The sequence below is a fragment of the Scyliorhinus canicula genome, unplaced genomic scaffold (assembly GCF_902713615.1).
Source record: "Scyliorhinus canicula unplaced genomic scaffold, sScyCan1.1, whole genome shotgun sequence".
NCBI classification, from domain to species: domain Eukaryota; kingdom Metazoa; phylum Chordata; class Chondrichthyes; order Carcharhiniformes; family Scyliorhinidae; genus Scyliorhinus; species Scyliorhinus canicula.
In genome coordinates, this window is record NW_024055843.1 from 138,785 (window position 1) to 165,355 (window position 26,571).

The 26,571-nt window shown below is 47.9% G+C and overlaps 1 long non-coding RNA gene and 1 gene segment (V, D, J or C); both read right to left on the reverse strand.

Annotated features, from left to right (window-relative positions):
• Positions 1-220: 220 nt before the first annotated feature.
• Positions 221-969, reverse strand: LOC119961204. The gene is made up of 2 exons (XR_005459614.1): positions 840-969; positions 221-701 (listed from the first exon to the last, which is right to left on the reverse strand). It is a non-coding gene; the product is annotated as an uncharacterized LOC119961204 (long non-coding RNA).
• Positions 970-5,155: 4,186 nt separating this feature from the next.
• LOC119961183 lies at positions 5,156-26,368 on the reverse strand. The segment is given in 7 exon segments: positions 5,156-5,605; positions 7,294-7,602; positions 8,225-8,533; positions 8,740-9,039; positions 9,233-9,334; positions 25,805-26,179; positions 26,308-26,368. Coding segments are annotated over 7 exon segments (1,845 nt in total).
• Positions 26,369-26,571: the final 203 nt, after the last annotated feature.

Genomic DNA, 26,571 nt, shown 5'->3' on the forward strand with positions numbered 1-26,571 from the left:
TCTGCCTCTTGAGTTTACCATAAAAAGGCAAAGGTAAAGGTGTCTTAACCCGGATGGGCCGCTTGGTGGCGCAGCGGCTCTTTCACTGAGGGGCCTTGAGTTCAGACACATCCCAGACAGGCCTGGTGAGAAATATCTGTCTGGGAAAGGGGAGACAACTGTATAATCGGGGAAAAGGATCAGTGCCGATGGACCTTAGAGAAAGGAGTTCAGATTAGTCTTATTTTCTTCATTTTTCATTCAATATTTATTAAAATTTCAAAGAAAATATTACACAAAAGTTTATTTTGATGTTTACAAAAGGGAATTTAACGATTGAGGGTCACACTGAGAACAGAACACATGCCCTCTGAGCTGCCAAATGTATGTACAACTGTAACAGACACAAGAGAGAACAGGAGCTCAACATAAAGGGAAGGTAACTGTTGTAAATAAGGTACGAGGTAAGTTACTTATTTAGACATGACATTGAAAGAAATTACTAGCTACAATTACATTACAGCCAAAATTATCTCGTACATTTCAAACTGAAAAGCAGAAATACTGTCCATGATTGTCTCAGTTACAGATGCAGAATAATAAACTGAGAAAATTTTACTGTTAGAGTCACCAAGAGGAGATATTGTATTTCTGTCACACACAGATCATAATAAACAGCTGAGGGAAATCTACAGCGTCCGAACGTCAGCCGATCACTTGATCTGTAAAAGAGAGAGAAAATGATGAAGCAGATGTTTATGATCTGGGACATTAATGTTAGAGTTTTTAATCAATCAAACATTTAGTGTTCTTAAACGACTTCTGTCAGTTTGATGTGTGAGTGGATTGAATCTTCTCACCTTCACCAGAGTGACTGCAGCGCTGTAGGAAATGCTCAGGAAGAACAGGGTGATGAATGTGGAAGCGGTTGTCCAGATGTTCCCATTATCATCCTCATCGTCTTCAGTCCAGGTGTGGTCTGTGGTATCGACGGGAATAGAGCCGAATAAATATAATCAGATTGTTTGTTAATAGGGTCTGGTTTAGCTCAGTCAGCTAAATCACTGGCTTTTAAAGCAGACCAAGCAGGCCAGCAGCACGGTTCGATTCCTGTACCAGCCTCCCCGGACAGGTGCCGGAATGTGGCGACTAGGGGCTTTTCACAGTAACTTCATTGAAGCCTACTCATGACAATAAGCATTTTAAATTTAATTTAATACACGTTTTGTTTTTAATATTCCCGTATCATTTTCTCCCGCTGCTAATTCATTCTTTAATATATTTTCATTGCATATTTACTGTTGAGTTCATGACACTCGGAAATCGATCTCTGTAACTTTTTTCTTCCAATTATGGGGCAAGTTAGCATGGCCAATCCACCTAGCCTGCGCATCATTGGGTTGTCGGGGTGAGACCCACGGGTCACGGGGAACTCCACAGGGACAAAGACCCAGGAGCGGGATCAACCCCTGGTCCATGGTGGCGTGAGGCAGCAGTGCTAACCATCGCGTCACCGTGCTGCCCTTGTCTGATGTTTGTGTTTGTTCTTTAGCTTTTGTGTCTGTGTAGGTGCAAAATTTGTGTTTCTTTACTCTTCATTTGTGTGTCACGATGTCTTTATAAGTGTCATTGTGTGTGTTCATGTGTCAATGAGTATTGATCTGTGTACCTGTGTGTCAGCACCTTTGGGTAAATTTATCTTAAGTCAATGTTTATATATGAGCGTTTTATTGTGTGTGTTTGTGTGTTGAAATCTATGTTTATATATTAATGCCTGTGTTAATATAAGTTTATACTTCCCTGCCCAGTAATAAAAGTGTTAATGTGTTTTTATACGTTCAACATGCATGTCAGTGTCTTAATGTTTGTGTCTGGGTAAGTGCGTTTGTGTGTGTGTGTGTTTGTTGATGTGTGTATTTCATCATAGAATCATCATCGGATAATCCCGACTGTGCCGAACGAGACTGCACCGAGCCTCCGAAAGAGCACTCTACCTGGACGCATGCCCCTGCCCTGTCCCCAGAACCCCGTAACCCCGCCTAACGTTGTGGGCATTAAGGGGTAATATAGCCTGGCCAATCCACTGAACCTGCACATATTTGGACTGTGGGAGGTAACCGGAGCACTCGGAGGAAACAGGAACAGACACTGGAGAACGTGGGAACTCCACACAATCACCCAAGGCTGGAATTGAACCCGGGTTTATGGTGCTGTGAGGCAGCAGTACTATTTATTCGTTGATGGTTGTTTATAACTATCTATTGATGTGTATTGATGATTCTATGTGTATTCATATGTGTTCGTGTTAGCGTGTGTACGAGTCTGCTAATATGTGTCTACGTGTGTCCATAAGTGTGCTACTGTGGATTATTGTCTCTAAATGGAAATATCTCTGTCATCGTGAAATTCTGCTAATGTACATGTTATTGGTTACATTTGTGTTTAATATTCTTCTGTCAGTCTGTTTGTCTGGTTTTATATGTTTGTGTATCTGTGTGGACATGTGGCTGTATGTGTCTGTTTGTGTATATTTGTGTAGCCACTTGTGTGTGTGGATTTGTGTGTCTATGTGTGGATGTGCACGTGTGCCTGTTTGTGTTTATGTCCATGTTTGTGAATTTTTACGCACGTTTGCGTGTGTTTTTATGTCAAAATATGTGTGGTTCATTGTGCCTGGGTGTATGTTTATGCATGTGTTTCTATGTGTGTGTCCATGTGTGTGTTTGTGTCTACATGTGAGTGTGTGTGTGTTTGTGGGTCTGTGTGCATGTATGTGTAGTGTCTGTTTATCTGTCTGTGTATTTGCATCAGCTGCCTGTAGCTTTGACAGTTGTGGGTATTATTGGTACCGATGTAGAATATGTTGAACTTTCTGCTTATAAATGTGTTTTGTGTGAGTTGCAAGCTGACATCAGGTGTCCTAATGCAAAAATACAAGGAGGTGCCTTAGGAGAGAACAGTGAAAACCCAGCGAGAATTCAATCACCAGTCTGGATTTGGATTCTGGTGAATCGGTTTCAGCATACGGATAAGAGGAAAAAGAGTGCTAAAAAATTCTGTTGCATAAATAGATACTTTAAGAACATCTTTATCGTGATGGTCTTTTAAAGCCTTCAGCCAGTAAGCTACATACAGACTTGTAATGTCAGTAACTGAGTTCTTAGTCTGTGGAACCGTTTACTTCCAAACTCCCTGCTTGGGGACTGGGAAGATATTGAGTTAATAATCTCCCTCTCTCTGGTCAGTTCAGCAAATTCCCTTTGGGTTCTCCCTGCTGGAGGTGGAGATACAGAGAGTTCACTCGTCACCTTCCTCCTATTGTGGCCGGGAACGTGGAGGTAAAATGGGTTAGTATTGCCCCTTAGCTCTCTTTGTTGTGGAATTGGGTTACAGTGGATTAACTAAAGCCCCTCCCCATCTCTCTGTTGGGGAAGTGCGAGTACAGTGGATAAACTAATGCCCCTCCCCTATTGGGGAAGTGGGGGTACAGTGGATTAACTAATGCCCCTCCCCCTCTCTTTGTTGGGGAAGTGCGGGTACAGTGGATTAACTAATGCCCCTAACCCTCTCTCTGTTGGGGAGGTGGGGGGATCAGTGGATTAACTAATGCCCCTCCCCCTCTCTCTATTGGGGAAGTGGGGGTACAGTGGATTAACTAAAGACCCTCCCCCTCTCTATTGGGGAAGTGGGGGTACAGTGGATTAACTAATGCCCCTCCCCTCTCTCTGTTGGGGAGGTGGGGGGGTACAGTGGATTAACTAATGCCACTCCACCTCTCTCTGTTGGGAAGTGGGGGTACAGTGGATTAAATAAAGCTCCTCCCCCTCTCTCTGTTGAGGAAGTGGGGGTATAATGGATTTACTAAAGACCTTCCCCCTCTCTCTGTTGAGGAGCTGGGGGTACAGTGGGTTAACTAATGCCCCTCCCCCACTCTCTGTTGGGAAGTGGGGGTACAGTGGATTAACTAACCCACCCCTCTCTCTATTGGGGAAGTGGGGGTACAGTGGATTAACTAATGCCACTCCCCCTCTCTCTGTTGGGAAGTGGGGGTACAGTGGATTAACTAAAGCCCCTCCCCCTCTCTGTTGGGGAAGTGGGGGTACAGTGGATTAACTAAAGCCCCTCCCCCTCTCTGTTGAGGAAGTGGGGGTACCGTGGATTAACTAATGCCCCTTTCCCTCTTTGTTGGGGAAGTGGGGGTACAGTGGATTAACTAATGCCCCTCCCCCTCTCTCTGTTGGGAAGTGGGGGTACAGTGGATTAACTAACCCACCCCTCTCTCTATTGGGGAAGTGGGGGTACAGTGGATTAACTAATGCCCCTCCCCCTCTCTCTGTTGGGGAAGTGGGGGTGCAGTGGATTAACTAATGCCCCTCCGCCTCTCTCTATTGGGGAGGTGGGGGTACAGTGGATTAACTAAAGCCCCTCCCCCTCTCTCTGTTGAGTAAGTGCGGGTACAGTGGATTAACTAATGCCCCTCCCCCTATTGGGGATGTGCGGATACAGTAGATTAACTAATCCCCCCCCCCTCTCTATTGGGGAAGTGGGGGTACAGTGGATTAACTAATGCCCCTCCCCCTCTCTGTTGAGGAAGTGCGGGTACAGTGGATTAACTAATGCCCCTCCCCCTCTCTCTGCTGGGGCAGCAGGGGGTACAGTGGATTAACTAAAGCCCCTCCCCCTCTCTCTGTTGGGGAAGTGGGGGTACAGTGGATTAACTAAAGCCCCTCCCCCTCTCTCTGTTGGGGAAGTGTGGGTACAGTGGATTAACAATTTCACTTTCCCCTCACGGGTGATTGTTGGTCGATGTTTCTGTGTGACCCTCAATTCAGTTCCCAGTGGGTGTGATGCAGCAACTTAAATCTGACATTAATTTTAAAGGGATGGACAATGAGAGAAGCAGGAACACCGAGATCTAAATGTGATGTGTTTGTTTGTCTGAAATGGTAAATTGTCCAATTTCTCCTCAGTGGGAGGAAAGTCAATGAAGATATTTTGCTGAATCCTGGAATGAATGAGTTTTACTCTGTCTCTAACCCAGGGGTATCTGAGCTGGGAGCACTGGTTGTATCAGACTTGGGGCTGAGACCTGTAGAAATCCGGGTCTCATTGAACAGATCTAATATCAGCAAAGTGGAAGCTCCATTAATTAAGCGGCTGTGTATTTAAATCACAATTGGAGGAAAAAAACCTTTATTATTTTTATTTTAGTTCGAAATATAACCAATAGATTCTCATTGACATGAATTAACGGTGTCCATCAGAGCGAGGGAAATGTTCACAAAACTGGGTTTACCGCTGGATTTATCAACCGTTCTGTTGATGATCTTCAAGGGGATGGCTTCATGTCCCACCACACAGGAGTAAGAAGCGCCGCTGGCCCACTCCTCCGCTGCAATGGATAACAGGCTGTACATGAAGAAGGAGCTATTGCCGTTCTCCGCCATCACCTCGGTGTTCTTGTAGTTGCCGGGATTCACCGGCTTGTTATTGACGGTCCACTTGACGAAGATCTCTCGGGGGGAGAAACCTCTCACTAAGCAGCTGAGGGAGACGAATCTCTGAGCGGAGACATCTTCAGCCGAGGGCAGGAGGACAGAGACGGACGGTTCCCGCGGATTGGGATCTGCAGAAAATGTACAATAAATGTCAATAAAATGGGGAATTCCGGAGACAATGGAACCGCGGGTTAGATGTGAGAGAAAGGTTTTTAAAGGTTTCCATTTTCCACTTTGGGATCTGTCCGGGTTCCCAGCTCGGAGCAGAGGTGGACACAATCCTTTCCCTGAGAATTTACGGATATTGGATTCGAAAGTTTCAGAAAATGTACAGCAGGGAAACAGGCCATTCGGCCCAACTGTTCTGTGCTGGTGTATAAACTCCACATCAAACTCCCCCTACCTCAAGAGGATTGGAAAACTGCCAATGTAACACCCTTATTCAAAAGGGAGGGAGACAAAAACAGGTAACTATAGGCCAGGGACCTCAGTAGCTGAGCATTTAGACATACAGAGTATAATCAAGCAGGGTCTGCACAGCTTCGTGAAGGGTAAATCATGCCTGACAAATTTATTGCAATTGTTTGAGGTGATAAGGAGAAGGCGAGAGAGAGGGGGACCAGTAGATGTAATATACATGAATTTCAAAACTGTGTTTAATAAATGAATGCACTATTCACACAGCTGCAGATGACAAAAATAGAAAGGCAAGTGGTGAGGTTACAGAAAATCCACAGAGGGACAGAGACAGCTTCAGTCACTGAGTTAAAACTTGGCAGATGGGACATAATGTTGGAAAATGTGAGGTTAGACACTTTGGGAGGAGGAAGAACATAACGGAATATTATTTAGCTGGAGAAAGACTGCAGAAAGCTGAAGTAACGGGGGAATTCGGGGTCCTCAATCAGAAACCACACAAATCAAGTTCTGCAGGTAATATGGAGACAATTTGAATGTTGACATTTATTTCAAAGGGAATAGAATATAAACATGGGGAAGTCTGGCTAAAACTATACAAGGCATTAGTTAGTCTACACCTGATACACTTTGAATAGTTTTGTTGCCCTTATCTGAGGAAGACAGATTGGTTTTGAGGGCAGTCCAGAGAAGGATCACGAGGTTGATCCCGAGTATGGAGGGATTTTCTTATGGGGAGAGGTTAAGTATTTTGGGTTGTACATATTGGAGTTTAGAAGAATGAAGGCGGCCTAATCGAGACATGAAATATTCTCCGGGAGCTTCTTAGGATAGACGCTGACAGATTGTTTTCCCTTGTAGGAGCGTCTAGGAGCAGCGTACATGGTCGCAAAGTGAGGGTTCGCCCATTTCAGACCGAGATGAGAAGGAATTTCCTCTCTCAGAGGGTAGTGAAGCTGTGGAATTATTTAACCCAGGGGGCTGTATATTCTGGGTCGATCGGTATGTTCAAGGTTGAGAGAGAAACATTTTCAATTAGTAAAAGCGTCAAGAGATATGAGGATAAGGTGGGAAAGAGGAGTTGAAGATTATCACAGCAGATCAGTCATGACCTCACTGAAGGCTGGGCCGCTGTTGATGGGCCCAATGGCCTTCATCTGCTCCTAAATCTTGTGGTCTATGGTCTCGCTCCGTCTAAACCCAAATCACTGTTTTCAATTCATTGTTCATTCTGCTACATATCAATTTCCCCCTTAAACTCTGAGGGCCCAGAGTATTTAGTTAGTGGAATTACCAATCAGAATGGACCATAAATACGCTGAATGCTAAATACTGACCGCTGCACTGACACCAGAAATAGACACAATGGCCCACTTATTGCTTCAGTCTCACCGCTCACCTATTTTTTTGTGTATTGAAATTCTTAAAGGAGTTGGCAGGTCCTGATGGCTCGCCACACAGTCAAACACAGCCCCACTCAGCCAGGCTTGTGTCGAGATATTTAATTTGCTGACCACGCTCTCAGTATCTGCCCCAGGCTGGTCGGCAATCTCTGATTTCAGCGGCTTCTTCGCTTCACTCCAGGACACGTTGACTCCATAAGGAGCATTCGAAATGACGCAGGTTAAGGTTACAGTCGCCTCCAGTAAGACCTGTTCTATTGGTGGTGGCAGTATTGTTACTGAGGCAACAGTGCAAACGGAAGGATCTGTGAATGAAAAAAGTGGAAATCAACCCAAGTTTCATATTCAGAATCAGGACAGCAGGATTCAGCCTTCACTCACTCAATGGGAATAAATCAACTTCGAGACTTCTAATGATCGCCATTAATCTTCTATACACGTTTGGCCAGTGTAAACTCTTCTCATTATGAAATACAGTCAGCCCCGATGCCATTCTAACGAATCAGTATTGCAGCATTCCCAATACAAATACTCAAGTGCTGATCTCAGGAACGAAGTACTGAGGGCTTATTTATAAATAGATTGGATTGAACTTTCCAACACTTTCGTCCCGGAGCTGTTATCAGTAAAGTGTTTCAGACACCCACTGACTCTCAAATATAAGCAGCGGTCTCAGGATAAAGCTGATATCAAGGCCACCTCACTCACTAAATGACTTCAAATTAGAGCGAAACATGTATTTCTATACTGATCAAATCCTGAATGGTGAGCAATCCTAATGCAGCTTTTCCATCAGAATGAAACACAAACTACATGGCAGTAAATTAGAAGTTATTCTGTGCTTTGTACTAACTTCAGTAAATTCCTGATTTGGATTAACATCAGAATGCAGGATGATTTATTCTTTCCTCTGTTTGTGTCTCTTACCAGACGCGGTGATGTTGTAACTTTGGGTGACCTCTTGATGAGTGACCTGGCAGGTATAGACCGCTCTGCTGAACCATTCCCCAGCGGAGAGTGTCAGCCGACTGCTCGCTGAGAAGTTCCCGTTCACTTCACAGGCGGGAGAGATGACAATTCCTGACCCCATGGGTTGTCCATTCTTCAGCCACTTCACCGTGATTGAATTTGGCTGGAAATCGTTAATTGAACAGACGATGGTTGCAAATTTCTGTCTTGTGATTTCTTCACTGGAACTCACGGTGAGGAGAACATTTGGAGCATAAATTCTGGGACCTTCAAGAAACACAATTAGATATTTCTTGCAGAAGAAATTGATGAAAAAAATGAGTTCATATGCTTTAAAACATGTTTGTGGTCAATAGACACAAAGCTTGATTTTCCAGGATCAGAAATATGCAGAGTATTAAAATTAGTTATATCCAAGACCCTATACAAGATAATCATAGGTTTCTGATTCTCACAGATTCCACAACACTTACATGTCATTCCAATGCTCTTGGCTGAGCCGCTGTGTCGAACCTCACAGCTGATTTTGCTGCATTCCCCCTCTGACTCGGTGATGGTTAACTGGCTGCTCAGGGTGTAGGTTCCCTTCTTGTTTCTCACTGACGGGTATTTCTTAACTCCAGTGTCGATCAGCTGCCCATCTTTCTTCCAGGTAAGGCTGGTGATTTCTGGGGAGTAGTCCATCGCCAAACAGCCGTAGGTCACGGAGCCGTCGGTGTTGTGTTGCTGGCAGGAGGAGACCAGGCTGTAGAGAGTGGGCGGAGACGGTGTCGCTGGGAGAGAATGGCCCATTCAACAAATTAGACTCTGGGATTATATTTATTCAGTAACCAAACATTTCAAAATTTGACGAGAACTATGTGTTTATTCCAACATTTTCCTAACAAATGCTACATCCACATTTCAACTTCTATTAGTTCTATCATTTGAGAACCAACACCTGTTTGCCCCTCATTAGAAACTCACATCTTTCTCCGTCTCTATCACATAAAAACAACATTTTGATGTAATCTGAATGATGTAATTTGCATTGGATTGAAAGCGATGCGAAGAGCGGATGATTTTCCCCATTATGTCAGCCATCATGTAAAACAAAATGTAATGTCCCATAGACCCGGAGACTGCCCTCTCCTTTTGAGAGCTGACTGGTGGTGATTTAACCTGAGGGTCACCACACCTCAGGCCAGGGCAAAGGTTGAGAATGGGGGTCTTTATGAATAACCTCAGCCGGTGCAGCAATTGAACCCGCGCTGCTGGGATTGATCTTCATCACGAACCAGCCGCCCAGCTGACTGAGCGGTGTACGTCACAATCCAGCTCACTGAGCTGTGTACGTCACAATCCAGCAAACTGAGCTGCGTACGTCACAATCCAGCAAACTGAGCTGTGTATGTCACAATCCAGCTAACTGAGCTGTGTACGTCAAAGTCCTGCTAAATGAGCTGTGTACGTCACAGTCCAGCTGACTGAGCTGTGAACGTCACAATCCAGCTGACTGAGTTGTGTACGTCACAATCCAGCTGACTGAGTTGTGTACGTCACAATCCAGCTGACTGAGCTGTGTACGTCACAATCCAGTTGACTGCGCTGTGTACGTCACAATCCAGCTAACTGAGCTGTGTACGTCAAAATCCAGCTAACTGAGCTGTGTACGTCACAATCCAGCTAACTGAGCTGTGTACGTCACAATCCAGCTAACTGATGCACATTTATATAATTACAATAAAACTCTACATTTGAGTAATTGCAACAGTCTCTAATTTTAGGATCCTGCACATTAACAGCAGGAGTCGGCCATTCGGTCTGTCGAGTCTCCTCCCCATTCAATAAGCTCCTGCCTGTGTTGATTGTGCAGTTTCACACTCCGCCTGTCACTGAGACCGGGCTGTCTGCAATCCCCCCGCACCCCGCCCCGCGCTCCCTGTACGTTCCCCCGTCTCTCCGCGGTTCCCGCTGGATTTCTGTACCTTTCTCCTGGTCCCTTCACTTTCTTTCAGCTCTCTGCTCTTTTTCATGGCACTCTGCGCTTTCCTCCGCATCTCTGCACTTGTCTTCCTGCTCTTTGTGTTTTGCCCATGTGTGCTGCACTTTTCCCAGTTCATTGTGCTTTTCCCGGTTCCTGGCGCTTTGTGCGGGCTTTCTGAGCTTTTCACCAGCACGGTTCGCTTTACCCCGATTCTTATCGCTTATGACCCACTCCATGGATTTTCCTCCGGCTCTCTGCTACTCCACCGGCTCTCTGCGCCTTCCCCCGGTTCTCTGCTCCTTCCCCCGGCTGTCTGCACTTTCCTCCGGCTCCGGGCAATCCCGTGTTATGCAGCCACATTCGGTAGCCACTCGTCATCAGTTTCGCTCCAGTTCTCCATTCCTCCCCCGTTGCAGACGCTCCCTTGCCCATTTCCTGAGCATCAGTGAGAGAGGTTGTGTGAGTAAGTGAGGAGGGTAGGAGAGTGAGTGTGGGTGAGTGAGTGAGGGTAGGAGAGTGAGTGTGGGTGAGTGAGTAATTGAGTAAGGGTAGGAGAGTGAGTGCGGTTGAGTGAGTAACTGATTGAGGATAGGAGAGTGAGTGAGTAACTGAGTGAGGGTGGGAGAGTGAGTGCGCGTGAGTGAGTAACTGAGTGAAGATAGGAGAGTGAGTGTGGGCGAGTGAGTAACTGAGTGAGGGTGGGAGAGTGAGTGTGGGTGAGTGAGTAACTGAGTGAGGGTAGGAGAGTGAGTGTGGGTGAGTGAGTAACTGAGTGAGGGTAGGAGAGTGAGTCTGGGTGAGTCAGTAACTGAGTGAGGGTAGGAGAGTGAAGGTGGGTGAGTGAGTAACTGAGTGAGGGTAGGAGAGTGAGTGTGGGTGAGTGAGTAACTGAGTGAGGGTAGGAGAGTGAGTGTGGGTGAGTGGGTAACTGAGTGAGGGTAGGAGAGTGTGTGTGGGTGAGTGAGTAACTGAGTGAGGGTAGGAGAGTGAGTGTGAGTGAGTGAGTAACTGAGTGAGGGTAGGAGAGTGAGTGCGGGTGAGTGAGTAACTGAGTGAAGGTAGGAGAGTGAGTGCGGGTGAGTGAGTAACTTAGTGAGGGTAGGAGAATGAGTGTGGGTGAGTGAGTACCTGAGTAACGGTTGGAGTGTGGATGAGTGGGAGAGAATGGGTGGTTGATGGAGTGAGGGTAAATGGGTGAGGGTATGTCACTGAGGGTGGATGGGTCTGGATGGGTGAGGGGCAGTGAGTGAGAGGTGGAGAATAAATGAGGCTGGCTGAGTGAGGCTGGGAGGGTGAGTTTGTGAGTGAAGGTGTGCAGTGAACATGAGAGTGAAGGTGACTGAGTGAGAGAGGGTGAGGGAGGGTGAATGAATGAGAGTGCATTAGTGAGGGTGAATGACTGAGGGTGAATGAGTGAGGGTGATTGAATGAGGGTGATTGAGTGAGGGTGATTGAGTGAGGGTGATTGAGTGAGGGTGATTGAGCGAGGGTGAATGAGTGAGGGTGAATGAGTGAGGCTGAATGAGTGAGGGTGATTCAGTGAGGGTGAGTGAGTGAGGGTGAGTGAGCCAGGAGTGTACGTGACAGTTAGCGGGTGAGTGAGGATGAGTGAGTGAATGAGAGTGGGTGCATGAGTGAGTGAATGTTAGAGAATGAGGGTAATTGAATGAGGTTGGGTGAGTGAGTTAATGAGAGTGAGTGTGAGTGAGTGTGAGTAAGTGAGGGTGAGTGAGTGAAGGTGAATGAGAGTGGGTGAGGGTGTAAGGTTGAGTGAGAGTGGGTGAAAGAGGGTGGGTGCATGAGTGTGTGTAAGTGAGGGTTGCTGAGTGAGTGTGTGTGAGGGAACATGAGTGAGGGTGTGTGAATGAGGATGGGCGAGATTGTGAGTGAAGGCGCATGGGAAATGGTAGGTGAGAGACGTTTTGTGAGTGAGGCTGTGTGAGTGAGGCTGTGTGAGTGAGGCTGTGTGAGTGAGGGTGTGTGAGTGAGGCTGTGTGAGTGAGGCTGTGTGAGTGAGGCTGTGTGGGTGAGGGTGTGTGATTCAGGGTGTGTGAGTGAGGCTGTGTGAGTGAGGCTGTGTGAGTCAGGGTGTGTGAGTGAGGCTGTGTGAGTCAGGGTGTGTGAGTCAGGGTGTGTGAGTGAGGGTGTGTGAGTGAGGCTGTGTGAGTGAGGGTGTGTGAGTGAGGCTGTGTGAGTGAGGCTGTGTTAGTGACGGTAGTGAGTGAGCCAGTGTGAGTGAGGCTGTGAGTGAGGGTGTGTGAGTGAGGGTGACTGAGTGAGGGTGAATGAGTGAGGGTGAGTGAGCCAGGAGTGTACATGACAGTTAGCGTGTGAGTGAGTGAATGAGAGTGGCTGCACGAGTGAGTGAATGTTAGAGAAAGAGGGTAATTGAATGAGGTTGAGTGAGAGAGTTAATGAGAGTGAGTGTGAGTGAGTGTGAGTAAGTGAGGGTGGGTGAGTAAAGGTAAGTGAATGAGAGTGGGTGAGGGTTCGAGGGTGAGTGAGAGTGGGTGAAAGAGGGTGAGTGCATGAGTGTGTGTAAGTGAGGGTGGCTGAGTGAGTGTGTGTGAGGGAACATGAGTGAGGGTGTGTGAATGAGGATGGGTGAGATTGTGAGTGAAGGCGCGTGGGAAATGGTGGGTGAGAGACGCTTTGTGAGTGAGGCTGTGTGAGTGAGGCTGTGTGAGTGAGGGTGTGTGAGTGAGGGTGTGTGCGTGAGGGTTTGTGAGTGAGGGTGTGCGAGTGAGGCTGTGTGAGTGAGGGAGTGTGAGTGAGGCTGTGTGAGTGAGGCCGTGTGAGTGAGGCTGTGTGAGTGAGGCTGTGTGAGTGTGGCCGTGTGAGTGAGGCTGTGTGAGTGAGGGCGTGTGAGTGAGGATGTGTGAGTGAGGATGTGTGAGTGAGGCTGTGTGAGTGAGGGTAGCGTGAGTGAGGGTGTGTGAGTGAGGGTGTGTGAGTGAGGGTGTGTGAGTGAGGCCGTGTGAGTGAGGCTGTGTGAGTGAGGGCGTGTGAGTGAGGATGTGTGAGTGAGGATGTGTGAGTGAGGCTGTGTGAGTGAGGCTGTGTGAGTGAGGCTGTGTGAGTGAGGGTGTGTGAGTGAGGCTGTGTGAGTGAGGGTGTGTGAGTGAGGCTGTGTGAGTGAGGCTGTGTGAGTGAGTGATGGTGTGTGAGTGAGGCTGTGTGAGTGAGGCCGTGTGAGTGAGGCTGTGTGAGTGAGGCTGTGTGAGTGAGGCCGTGTGAGTGAGGCTGTGTGAGTGAGGGCGTGTGAGTGAGGATGTGTGAGTGAGGCAGTGTGAGTGAGGGTAGCGTGAGTGAGGGTGTGTGAGTGAGGGTGTGTGAGTGAGGGTGTGTGAGTGAGGGTGTGTGAGTGAGGGTGTGTAAGTGAGGGGCGTGTGAGTGAGGATGTGTGAGTGAGGCTGTGTGAGTGAGGGTAGCGTGAGTGAGGGTGTGTGAGTGAGGGTGTGTGAGTGAGGGTGTGTGAGTGAGGGTGTGTGAGTGAGGGTGTGTAAGTGAGGCTGTGTGAGTGAGGGTGTGTGAGTGAGGCTGTGTGAGTGAGGCTGTGTGTGTGAGGCTGTGTCTGTGAGTGAGGGTGTGTGAGTGAGGGTGTGTGAGTGAGGATGTGTGAGTGAGGGTGTGTGAGTGAGGGTAGCGTGAGTGAGGCTGTGTGAGTGAGAGTTAGTGATTCATGTTGGGCTAGCAAGTGTGAGTCAATGAGTATGAGAGAGTGATGGTGAGTGGGGGTGTTATAGTGAGTGAGGCTGTTTGAGTGAGTGAGGTTGTGAGAGTGAGGGCAGTGAGTGAGTGAGGGTGTGTGAGTGAGGGTGTGTGAGTGAGGCTGTGTGAGTGAGGCTGTGTGAGTGAGGCTGTGTGTGCGAGGGTGTGTGAGTGAGGGTGTGTGAGTGAGGCTGTGTGAGTGAGGTTGTGTGAGTGAGGCTGTGTGAGTGAGGCTGTGTGAGTGAGGCTGTGTGAGTGAGGGTGTGTGAGTAAGGCTGTGTGAGTGAGGGTGTGTGAGTGAGGCTGTGTGAGTGAGGGTGTGTGAGTGAGGGCGTGTGAGTGAGGCTGTGTGAGTGAGGGTGTGTGAGGGTGTGTGAGTGAGGACGTGTGAGTGAGGCTGTGTGAGTGAGGCTGTGTGAGTGAGGCTGTGTGAGTGAGGCTGTGTGAGTGAGGGTGTGTGAGGGTGTGTGAGTGAGGACGTGTGAGTGAGGCTGTGTGAGTGAGGCTGTGTGAGTGAGGGTAGTGAGTGAAGCTGTATGAGTGAGGGTGTGTGAGTGAGGCTGTGTGAGTGAGGCTGTGTGAGTGAGGCTGTGTGAGTGACGGTGTGTGGGTGAGGGTGTGTGAGTGAGGCTGTGTGAATGAGGCTGTGTGAGCGACGGTAGTGAGTGAAGCTGTGTGAGTGAGGCTGTGTGAGTGAGGGTGTGTGAGTGAGGCTGTGTGAGTGAGGCTGTGTGAGTGAGGGTGTGTGGGTGAGGGTGTGTGAGTGAGGCTGTGTGAGTGAGGCTGTGTGAGTGAGGCTGTGTGAATGAGGGTGTGTGGGTGAGGGTGTGTGAGAGAGGCTGTGTGAGTGAGGGCGTGTGAGTGAGGCTGTGTCTGTGAGTGAGGCTGTGTGAGTGAGGCTGTGTGAGTGACGGTAGTGAGTGAGGCTGTGTGAGTGAGGCTGTGCGAGTGAGGGTGTGTGAGTGAGGGTGTGTGAGTGAGGCTCTATGAGTGAGGGTGTGTGGGTGAGGGTGTGTGAGTGAGGCTGCGTGAGTGAGGGTGTGTGAGTGAGGCTGTGTGAGTGACGGTAGTGAGTGAGGCTGTGTGAGTGAGGCTGTGTGAGTGAGGCTGTGTGAGTGAGGGTGTGTGAGTGAGGCTGTGTGAGTGAGGCTATGGGAGTGATGGTGTGTGAGTGAGGCTGTGTGAGTGCGGGGGTGTGAGTGAGGGTGTGTGAGTGAGGCTGTGTGAGTGAGGCTGTGTGAGTGAGGGTGTGTGAGTGAGCGTGTGAGTGAGGCTGTGTGAGTGAGGCTGTGTGAGTGAGGGTGTGTGTGTCAGGCTGTGTGAGTGAGGGTGTGTGAGTGAGGGTGTGTGAGTGAGGCTGTGTGAGTGAGGGTGTGTGAGTGAGAGTGTGTGAGTGAGGGTGTGTGAGTGAGGGTGTGAGTGAGGGTGTGTGGTTGAGGGTGTGTGAGTGAGGCTGTGTGAGTGAGGCTGTGTCAGTGAGGGTGTGTGAGTGAGGCTGTGTGAGTGAGGGTAGTGAGTGAGTGTGTGTGAGTGAGGCTGTGTGAGTGAGGGTGTGTGAGTGAGGCTGTGCGAGTGAGGCTGTGTGAATGAGGGTAGTGAGTGTGTGTGTGTGAGTGAGGCTGTGTGAGTGAGGGCGGGTGAGTGAGGCTGTGTGAGTGAGGGTGTGTGAGGCTGTGTGTGAATGAGGCTGTGTGAGTGATGGTAGTGAGTCAGGGTGGGTGAATGCGAGATGATGGGTGAGTGATGGTGGGTGTGATGTTGAGTGAGTGGAGCTGAATTAGGGTAGTTTACTGAGGGTGGATGAGTGAGTGAGAGAGTGAGTGAGGTGAGTGATTGAGGGTGTCAGTGAGGTTGAGTGAATGAGAGTTGGGAGGGAGAGTGGGTGAGTCAGTGTGTTAGTGAGTGTGGGTGACTGAGTGAGGGTAAGGTACTGAATTAAGGTAATCGAGGGTGGGTGGGTGGGTGAACGAGGGTGAGTAAGTGAGGGCAGTTTGAGTGCGGGTGAGTGAGCATGGGTTGGTGAGGGTAAGTGAATGAGGGTGTGTGTGTGAAGGTGTGTGACCGAGCGTGAGTGAGGGTGGGTGGCTGGGTGAGGGTAAGTGAATGAGGGTGAGTGTGTGAAGGTGTGTGACTGAGCGTGAGTAAGTGAGGGTGAGTGGGTGAGGGTAAGTGAATGAGGGTGAGTGTGTGATGCTGTCTGACTGAGGGTGAATAAGTGAGGGTGTGTGGGTGAATGAGGGTGAGTAAGTGAGGGCAGTGTGACTGCGGGCAAGTGAGCATGGGTGGGTGAAGGTAAGTGAATGAGGGTGAGTGTGTGAAGGTGTGTGACTGAGCGTGAGTAAGTGAGGGTGGGTGGGTGAGGGTAAGTGACTGGGTGAGTGTGTGAAGGTGTGTGACTGAGCGTGAGTAAGTGAGGGTGGGTGGGTGAGTGAGCGAGGGTGAGTGAGTGAGGATGGGTGGGTGAGTGAGTGAGGGTGAGTGAGTGAGGATGGGTGATTGATTGAGCTGAGAGTCTGAATGAGGATGAATGAGGGTGGGTGTGTTAAGCTGAGTGAGGGTGGGTGCGTGGGTGGGTTACTGAATGAAGGTGAATGAGGGTTGGTAGGTGAATGAATGAGAGTGGGTGAGCGAGGAAGAGTGAGTGAGGGAGGATGAATGAGGGTGAGTGATGATGGTTGTGTGAAGGTGTGTGACTGAGGGTGAATGAGTAAGGGTGACTGAGTGAGGTTCCATGACTGAGGATTAGTGAGGATGCGTGAGGGTGGGTGTGTGATGCTGAGTGAGTGAGGGTGGGTGAGTGAACCAGTGTGTGACTAAGGTGGACTGAGGGTGTGTGAATGAGTGCGGGCGAATGAGAGTGAGCAATTTATGTTGGGCTAGCAAGTGTGAGTCAATGAGTGTGAGAGAATGATGGTGAGTGAGGGTGTTATAGTGAGTGAGGGTGTTTGAGTGAGTGAGGTTGTGAGTGAGGGGAGTGAGTGAGTGAGGGTGTGTGAGTGAGGGTGTGTGAGTGATGGTGTGTGAGTGAGGCTGTGTGAGTGAGGGTGTGTGAGTGAGGGTGTGTGAATGAGGCTGTGTGAGTGAGGCTGTGTGAGTGAGGGTGTGTGAGTGAGGCTGTGTGAGTAAGGCTGTGTGAGTGAGGCTGAGTGAGGGTGTGTGAGTGAGGCTGTGTGAGTGAAGCTGTGTGAGTGAGGGTGTGTGAGTGAGGCTGTGTGAGTGAGGCTGTGTGAGTGAGGCTGAGTGAGGGTGTGTGAGTGAGGCTGTGTGAGTGAGGCTGTGTGAGTGAGGCTGTGTGAGTGAGGGTGTGTGAGTGAGGGTGTATGAGTGAGGATGTGTGAGTGAGGCTGTGTGAGTGAGGGTGTGTGAGTGAGGCTGTGTGAGTGAGGCTGTGTGAGTGAGGCTGTGTGAGTGAGGGTGTGTGAGTGAGGCTGTGTGAGTGAGGGTGTGTCTGCGAGTGAGGCTGTGTGAGTGAGGCTGTGTGAGTGAGGGTGTGTGAGTGAAGCTGTATGAGTGAGGGTGTGTGAGTGAGGCTGTGTGAGTGAGGCTGTGTGAGTGAGGCTGTGTGAGTGAGGGTGTGTGAGTGAGGCTGTGTGAGTGAGGGTGTGTGAGTGAGGCTGTGTGAGTGAGGGTGTGTCTGCGAGTGAGGCTGTGTGAGTGAGGCTGTGTGAGTGAGGGTGTGTGAGTGAGGGTGCGTGAGTGAGGGTGTGTGAGTGAGGCTGTGTGAGTGAGGCTGTCTGAGTGAGGGTGTGAGAGTGAGGGTGTGTGAGTGAGGCGAGTGAGTGAGTGAGGCTGTGTGAGTGAGGCTGTGTGAGTGAGGCTGTCTGAGTGAGGGTGTGAGAGTGAGGGTGTGTGAGTGAGTGATGATGTGTGAGTGAGGGTGAGTGAGTGAGGAGAGTGAGTGAGGGTGAGTGAGTGAGGATAGTGAGTGAGGCTGTGAGTGAGGATGTGAGAGTGAGGGTGTGTGAGTGTGGCTGTGTGAGTGAGGGTGTGTGAGTGAGGGTGTGTCTGCGAGTGAGGCTGTGTGAGTGAGGCTGTGTGAGTGAGGGTGTGTGAGTGAGGCTGTGTGAGTGAGGCTGTCTGAGTGAGGGTGTGAGAGTGAGGGTGTGTGAGTGAGTGATGATGTGTGAGTGAGGATAGTGAGTGAGGCTGTGAGTGAGGCTGTGTGAGTGAGGCTGTGTGAGTGAGGGTGTGTGAGTGAGGCTGTGTGAGTGAGGGTGCGTGAGTGAGGTTGTGTGAGTGAGGGCATGTGAGTAAGGATGTGTGAGTGAGGCTGTGTGAGTGAGGCTGTATCTGCGAGTGAGGCTGTGTGAGTGAGGCTGGGTGAGTGAGGGTGTGTGAGTGAGGCTGTGTGAGTGAGAGTCTGTGAGTGAGGGTGTGTGAGTGAGGCTGTGTGAGTGAGGGTGTATGAGTGAGGCTGTGTGAGTGAGGCTGTGTGAGTGAGGGTGTGTGAGTGAGGGTGTGAGAGTGAGGGTGTGTGAGTGAGTGATGGTGTGTGAGTGCGGCTGTGTGAGTGAGGCTGTGTGAGTGAGGCTGTGTGAGTGAGGGTGTATGAGTGAGGCTGTGTGAGTGAGGCTGTGTGAGTGAGGGTGTGTGAGTGAGGGTGTGAGAGTGAGGGTGTGTGAGTGAGTGATGGTGTGTGAGTGAGGCTGTGTGAGTGAGGCTGTGTGAGTGAGGCTGTGTGAGTGAGGGTGTGTGAGTGAGGCTGTGTGAGTGAGGGTGTGTGAGTGAGGATGTGTGAGTGAGGCTGTGTGAGTGAGGCTGTGTGAGTGAGGCTGTGTGAGTGAGGCTGTGTGAGTGAGGGTGTGTGAGTGAGGGTGTGTGAGCGAGGCTGTGTGAGTGAGGGTGTGTGAGTGGGGCTGTGTGAGTGAGGCTGAGTGAGTGAGGGTGTGTGAGTGAGGGTGTGTGAGTGAGGCTGTGTGAGTGAGGGTGTGAGAGTGAGTGTGTGTGAGTGAGGCTGTGTGAGTGAGGCTGTGTGAGTGAGGCTGTGTGAGTGAGGCTGTGTGAGTGAGGGCGTGTGAGTGAGGGTGTGAGTGAGGAGAGTGAGTGAGGCTGTGTGAGTGAGGCTGTGTGAGTGAGGGTGTGAGAGTGAGGGTGTGTGAGTGAGGGTGTGAGTGAGGAGAGTGAGTGAGGCTGTGTGCGTGAGAGTGTGAGTGAGTGAGTGAGGCTGTGTGAGTGAGGATAGTGAGTGAGGCTGTGAGTGAGGCTGTGTGAATGAGGCTGTGTGAGTGAGGGTGTGTGAGCGAGGGTGTGTGAGTGAGGGTGTGTGAGTGAGGGTGTGCGAGTGAGGCTGTGTGAGTGAAGCTGTGTGAGTGAGGGTGGGTGTGTGAGTGAGGGTGTGTGAGTGAGGGTGTGTGAGTGAGGCTGTGAGTGAGGTTGTGTGAGTGAGGGTGTGTGGGTGAGGGTGTGTGAGTGAGGGTGTGTGACTGAGGCTGTGTGAGTGAGGGTGTGTGACTGAGGCTGTGTGAGTGAGGGTGTGTGAGTGAGGCTGTGAGTGAGGTTGTGTGAGTGAGGGTGTGTGAGTGAGGGTGTGTGAGTGAGGCTGTGTGAGTGAGGCTGTGTGAGTGAGGCTGTGTGAGTAAGGGTGTGTCTGCGAGTGAGGCTGTGTGAGTGAGGCTGTGTGAGTGAGGGTGTGTGAGTGAGGGTGCGTGAGTGAGGGTGTGTGAGTGAGGCTGTGTGAGTGAGGCTATCTGAGTGAGGGTGTGAGAGTGAGGGTGTGTGAGTGAGGCGAGTGAGTGAGTGAGGCTGTGTGAGTGAGGCTGTGTGAGTGAGGCTGTGTGAGTGAGGCTGTCTGAGTGAGGGTGTGAGAGTGAGGGTGTGTGAGTGAGTGATGATGTGTGAGTGAGGGTGAGTGAGTGAGGAGAGTGAGTGAGGCTGTGTGAGTGAGGATAGTGAGTGAGGCTGTGAGTGAGGCTGTGAGAGTGAGGGTGTGTGAGTGAGGCTGTGTGAGTGAGGGTGTGTGAGTGAGGGTGTGTCTGCGAGTGAGGCTGTGTGAGTGAGGCTGTGTGAGTGAGGGTGTGTGAGTGAGGCTGTGTGAGTGAGGCTGTCTGAGTGAGGGTGTGAGAGTGAGAGTGTGTGAGTGAGTGATGATGTGTGAGTGAGGGTGTGAGTGAGTGAGGAGAGTGAGTGAGGCTGTGTGAGTGAGGATAGTGAGTGAGGCTGTGAGTGAGGCTGTGTGAGTGAGGCTGTGTGAGTGAGGGTGCGTGAGTGAGGTTGTGTGAGTGAGGGCGTGTGAGTGAGGATGTGTGAGTGAGGCTGTGTGAGTGAGGCTGTATCTGCGAGTGAGGGCGGGTGAGTGAGGCTGCGTGAGTGTGGCTGTGTGAGTGAGAGTCTGTGAGTGAGGGTGTGTGAGTGAGGCTGTGTGAGTGAGGGTGTATGAGTGAGGCTGTGTGGGTGAGGCTGTGTGAGTGAGGCTGTGTGAGTGAGGCTGTGTGAGTGAGGCTGTGTGAGTGAGGGTGTGTGCGTGAGGCTGTGTGAGTGAGGGTGTGTGAGTGAGGCTGTGTGAGTGAGGGTGTGTGAGTGAGGCTGTGTGAGTGAGGGTGTGTGAGTGAGGGTGTGTGAGTGAGGCTGTGTGAGTGAGGCTGTGTGAGTGAGGGTGTGTGAGTGAGGGTGTGTGAGTGAGGCTGTGTGAGTGAGGCTGTGTGAGTGAGGGTGTGTGAGTGAGGGTGTGTGAGTGAGGGTGTGTGAGTGAGGCTGTGTGAGTGAGGCTGTGTGAGTGAGGCTGTGTGAGTGAGGCTGTGTGAGTGAGGGTGTGTGGGTAAGGCTGTGTGAGTGAGGCTGTGTGAGTGAGGCTGTGTGAGTGAGGCTGTATGAGTGAGGCTGTGTGAGTGAGGGTGTGTGAGTGAGGCTGTGTGAGTGAGGGTGTGTGAGTGATGCTGTGTGAGTGAGGGTGTGTGAGTGAGGCTGTGTGAGAGAGGCTGTGTGAGTGAGGCTGTGTGAGTGAGGATGTGTGAGTGAGGCTGCGTGAGTGAGGGTGTGTGAGTGAGGCTGTGTGAGTGAGGATGTGTGAGTGAGGCTGTGTGAGTGAGGGTGTGTGAGTGAGGGTATGTGAGTGAGGCTGTGTGAGAGAGGCTGTGTGACTGAGGCTGTATGAGTGAGGATGTGTGAGTGAGGCTGTGTGAGTGAGGCTGTGTGAGTGAGGCTGTGTGAGTGAGGGTGTGTGAGTGAGGCTGTGTGAGTGAGGATGTGTGAGTGAGGCTGTGTGAGTGAGGCTGTGTGAGTGAGGGTGTGTGAGTGAGGCTGTGTGACTGAGGCTGTGTGAGTGAGCCATTAAATAGATTAAGGACTGCCATAGCACGGAATGTAACCCAATAAATCGCTCTCTGCATTGCCGAATCGAAAATTCCCAAGACCGATATATCACTGCTTAAAAATCAACCAAATCTCCTTCTACAGCCTGTCTGGTGCTGCTGAATTCTTTCTGACTGTCATTATCTGGGTTTGGAATCCCCTTTCTGAGTCGCCTAGTCAAACATCAAGTACAATTTCCACATTCCACACAGATACAAGTTTTATTGAAGGACTTGATCAAATTGCACTCCCTGAAATACTGGAAAATGAAGTAGAAGATTTACAACCAGTCAGGAAGATTCCTGGTCCCAGCACAGTGACCGCGCGCACAGAAACTGAACAGACACAAATGGCAACAATCGAGTTCCAGCAGATAGATCTGTTCAATCTGTCAGTTTCATGAAACTGTTTGATTTTAATTTATCAATGGCCAACTTCCGACAACAATAATTTAGTGACTAATTTGAAATTAAACTGACATTAATTTCAAAACTGCGTTTGGTTTTTAACAATTTCTCTCTGTCTATCTCAAAACTCGATAATTGGTCAAAAAGTAGTTTTGCTGAAAATGAGCAGATTAAATATACAGATTCAGGGTAGATTATTGACAGAACAGAGACTCAGTGACAGGGCAATAATTAAACAAACCAGGAAATATTCACATTACCCACTGATATGATCTAAAAACACAATTAAATGTAATCAGAAAAAGAATCAGGGCAAAAGAATGTAATCAGAAAAAGAATTTAGCTGCACACAGCAGTATAATGAAATGTATGGTTTCCTAAATTAATTCAGATATTATTAAAATTATCTAAGACATTTGAGATATTGCACGCCAGGATACAACTCAATTGTAGGAGATCATTTATATTGAATTAATTCTCACTGATATTGTATTGTAAGTTATTGTTAATTGTCAGCTAAATCTTTATTCGATTATCTGTACTATAATAATGAATATAATAAAAATAGCATTCAATAATCCCCAATTTGTTTTTACCCAGAGCTTTGTGAAATAATTGGGATTTAATTAAAACAACCTGACAATCAAACAATGTTGAACAGTAAACTCCCACTTACTCGATGGAATCATCTTAACATTTAATTGACTAAATTCACATTTTTTAAAACTCAAATTGCTCTATTCGACCTACAAATGTGTAAAATCTGCACCTTTCTGAACACATTGATAAATCATAACCTCCATCTATTCTCAGAAAGTAATGAATATAACGAGAACAGCTGAGTTTGTTCAAATCATTTGCAAAACTCACGCATTAGGAGCAAGTGGAGAATTTGTTGTTGAATTTAGCATTTAATAACTTTTAAGCCTAAAGCTAAGATATAATCATTCTTTCTTTCCTATCATCTGTTCTTCCTATAATTCTATCGTGTGTAGAGCACAGCTATGGGAGACAGGATGTCATTATAAAATGCAAAGGTACTGTTAACCTTTTGTAAATAAATACATCGGTTTGACATTCAAGCTTTTACTTTTCAATCTCTTGCCATATGCAATCTGAACTTTCCTATAATACAAATAATATCATGGGAACAATTCATTGATTGGCAGCGACTTCCACATCTCAGAAAACTGTTTAAGATTAGATTGGTGATAATTCCCTCGCTATCCAACTACGCATTACAGTGAAGGTATAATATGGTTGCAGCGGCACTGAAATAATAGAATAACTGGAATTACAAAGTATTTCCAGCCTAGAAATCTGTCCGACCATGTCAACCTCGTGCAGAACACAGCAGGATTGTGAAAGGTGATTGATGCTGAATTATATTAATCTAAAATAACCCTTGGTTAATATATAGTTGTATCACCGCATTGCAATTGTTTGAATTATATAAATGTTACTATGTTCTGCATGGGCGTTTCAGTCACTATTTCGTTTAATCTGGAAGCATCAGTTAAAATTACAAAATGCATCAATATATCTTTATTAGATTATTTTCTTAAGGCTGGCTGTTTTTTTTCCCGACAATCGCCCTTCAAGCATTTTCAAACGCCTAGACTGTTTGCATTCAACCAGAAAACGTGCAACCGCTCAGTGTCACGGAGTTTAAACAATGCAGAAACGCTGAACCGTTTGACAGATCTGAATCATTTAAAGTCACCCAGATACACAATCTCCTCAGCAAAACAAAACACTAAATCACATCAATGAAGGACTGAAACCCGTTTATGGAGAAGCAGCTCAATTCTACACCGAACAGGATCAAACTTAATATTGCAAGAAAATATCAATATCCAGCAAAGCAGCTCGTAACCAAATGTATAAATTATTAAACTAAACAGAAATGTGGAATAACAACAATAGCATTGCGAGGTGCTCGAATATTAACAACAAATAAATATTGAAACTCAACCATTTTTTTCATACTGAGTCATTTTTCAAGCACATTTAAATGCTTTTAATGTTTGCAGTTGATGGTAAAAGCTGCAACCATCAGATGCCACGGAGGTTAAACTTTGCACAAACGGCAAACTGTGATTGCAGCAACAATCTGTGCTCGGAAAGGATTTGTCGGAAAACGTAAAAGTTTAATCTGCAATTTTCACTGTTTTTCAAGATGCACTAACAGCCTCCCTGTCCTCTGCGACAAGCAGTTTCAAACAAGCAGACTCTGCATTCAATCACAAACCGTGTAACCGCTCAGTGTCACCGAGTTGAAACAATACAGACACACCAAACCGTTTCACAAACTTTCCTACACAAAGTCACCCAAAAACATTCCTCAGCAGGAAAACACCAAACCACATCACTGAAGGAGTGAAACATCACGGAGAAGCAGCTCAATTCTACAAACACTTCCAAAAGAATCAAATGTAACATTGCAAGAACATCTCAATTTAGAATGCACCAAACCCCTATTTCATCAAATGAACGAACAGGTAAACTAAACAGAAAACCTGAATAATACCACCAGCACTTTCAGTAAGCAGAACATGTTCAATAAGATAATACAGAAACTTTAGCACATTTTGTCAATGTTGGGATTGATCTCATACACTTGTGCAGAAGACGGTACAAATTGCAGACATTAGATAGAACCGAGATTAAACATCGTAAAAACACACGTTTTGTATTTAAAGTAACCCAGCCACACAGTATCCTCAGCAAATAAACACCAAATCACAGCAAACAGGGACTGAATCCCTCAGCAGCATCTTTCTGTCAAGAAACCGCGGGATTCTATGTCCCCCTTTCAGCAGAATCAAATGAAACATTGCAACAACATCTCAATACATGATCCACCAAAACACATTTCAGTGAACGAATGGATTTGGAAAATGCAGAAAAATATAAAACAAATACTCAAGTAAAACAGTTGGTAAATGACGGAATGGTTCTTACCTGCAGTCACCGTCACCATGGTCCCCTGTCCCCAGTAGGCCATGATGTCACAGTGTCACATTCCCTGGGCAGCTCCATACAATAACCGCACCTGCATATAATAGACAGAAATCCACCATTATATTAAATATTCACAAACCAACGGCAAAGAAAATTCACGATTAATTTTCAGGAAATTATATTAATATTTGTGCATACCGTTCTCTCTTCATAAATGACCGAATGTTTTACGTTTCACAGACATGGAGATGTTATTGAAAACACCAACTGTGACTAACTAACGACCACCAATTTTCCACATTAATTCTTATTATTTTGTCAGTGCTGGAAATAAATAATGCTTCACTGTGAATAAAGTTGGATTGTAAACGCGAGCACTGAGCCAGCCTCAGTTAATTAGTGCTGAGGGGCTTTTTGTATTGACAGTAACTGCTGTGCCCCAGTTATCACAGTGAGAAACAGCGTGTCAAATACTGCGGCAGACTGTTAACTGTAAAATACAGAGATTTAATTTCACTGTTCACTCAAAAACCTAACTCTGTCTCTTCCAAGAGCGAATGGGTGAGTTATTTCAGCTTGTCCGTGTCATTAAATTTATAAAGAGGATCGGAACACTTTTAAACCCTCTGGGCAGATTTAGCGAGTCGGTCAACAGAGATAAAGTGGAAGATTTTTATACCTTTTTGTAAACTAATAGTACTTCCAAACTTTGTTTTATTTAAAACTCATTTACATTGACGATCCTGCTGTGTCGCTGATCACCAATTTGAACAAACTCTATCACTGAGGTTTTTGTATGAGGATGTCGCTGTGCACAGCACTGTGACCCACTGCTGTAGTCACAGTGACAGACACCCGCACAAAAACTGCACTCACTCTCTGTTCAGTCCTGCCGCTCAATATTCACTTCAAATACACGTTTACTTCTGATCTACTTTACAATTTAATCAATCGTTTACAAAACACAATGTACAAAGCTCTGCTCCAAATTATAGACATAATAAAACAAGTATCCTATTCAGGATAGTAATTGCTGAAACTGTAAACATTACAGATAAACACAGTCACATTGATATCGGTAGGTTTGTTTGGTTTTACTGCGAACATTTGTCTGTCTCAGTTGTGTCAGTCGCAGTTCGTGGTCCGGTTCTGACCACTGACATTAATATTACATTTGGATCAAGTGCTGACCTTCAGGTTAAGGTGCAAGTTGCTGAATTCCCTCTCGAGCTGTTCTTGTGCGGGTCCAGCCCTGGTTCCTCTCGCTGTGGTGTCTTGCACAGTAATAGATGGCGGTGTCTTCGGTCTTCAGGCTCGCCATGGCCAAAGAGAAGATGTTGTTTGAAGTGTCTTTGGACGGAGTAAATCGGCCCTGAATCCCTGGCGCGTAGTATACGGTGTGGGATGGACTGTAGTACCAAACCAGCCACTCCAGCCCCTGTCCGGGAACCTGGCGGATCCAAGCCATCCAGTAGCTGCCAAGATTGAAGCCGCTGGTTTTACAGGTCAATGTCAGGGAGCCTCCGGGACGCCCAGTCTCTGCCTCTGGCTGAGTCAACACAACATCCGACTGGACACCTGTAAAAATATATCAAAAAGCCCGAGGATTAATGCTGGTGAAATGATTGGTGACTCTGGAACATTCTAGAGAGAGACTAACACTGAGACAGTAACAGTGAGAGACTTGGGCAATAAAAACTACTCACGGGATAAGAAAGTCAGCAACAAACTGAGAGAAATGGCCCACCTCATCCTTCTGGTCATTTGGGGGAAATGGTTGTGTCAGGAACTCAGTGAACAAACCAGCTCCCGGACTGTTGGATTCGGGTCCCAGTGAGCGGCATTTAAATACCCGGCAGAAGGGGGCGGCTTTCCAGGCGCCGCCTGTTGATTCCCCGGTGGAGGCGGCGACTGGATCCACGTCCCGCCTTCCACACCCCCAACAGAATGGATCCAGAGATTTACTATAG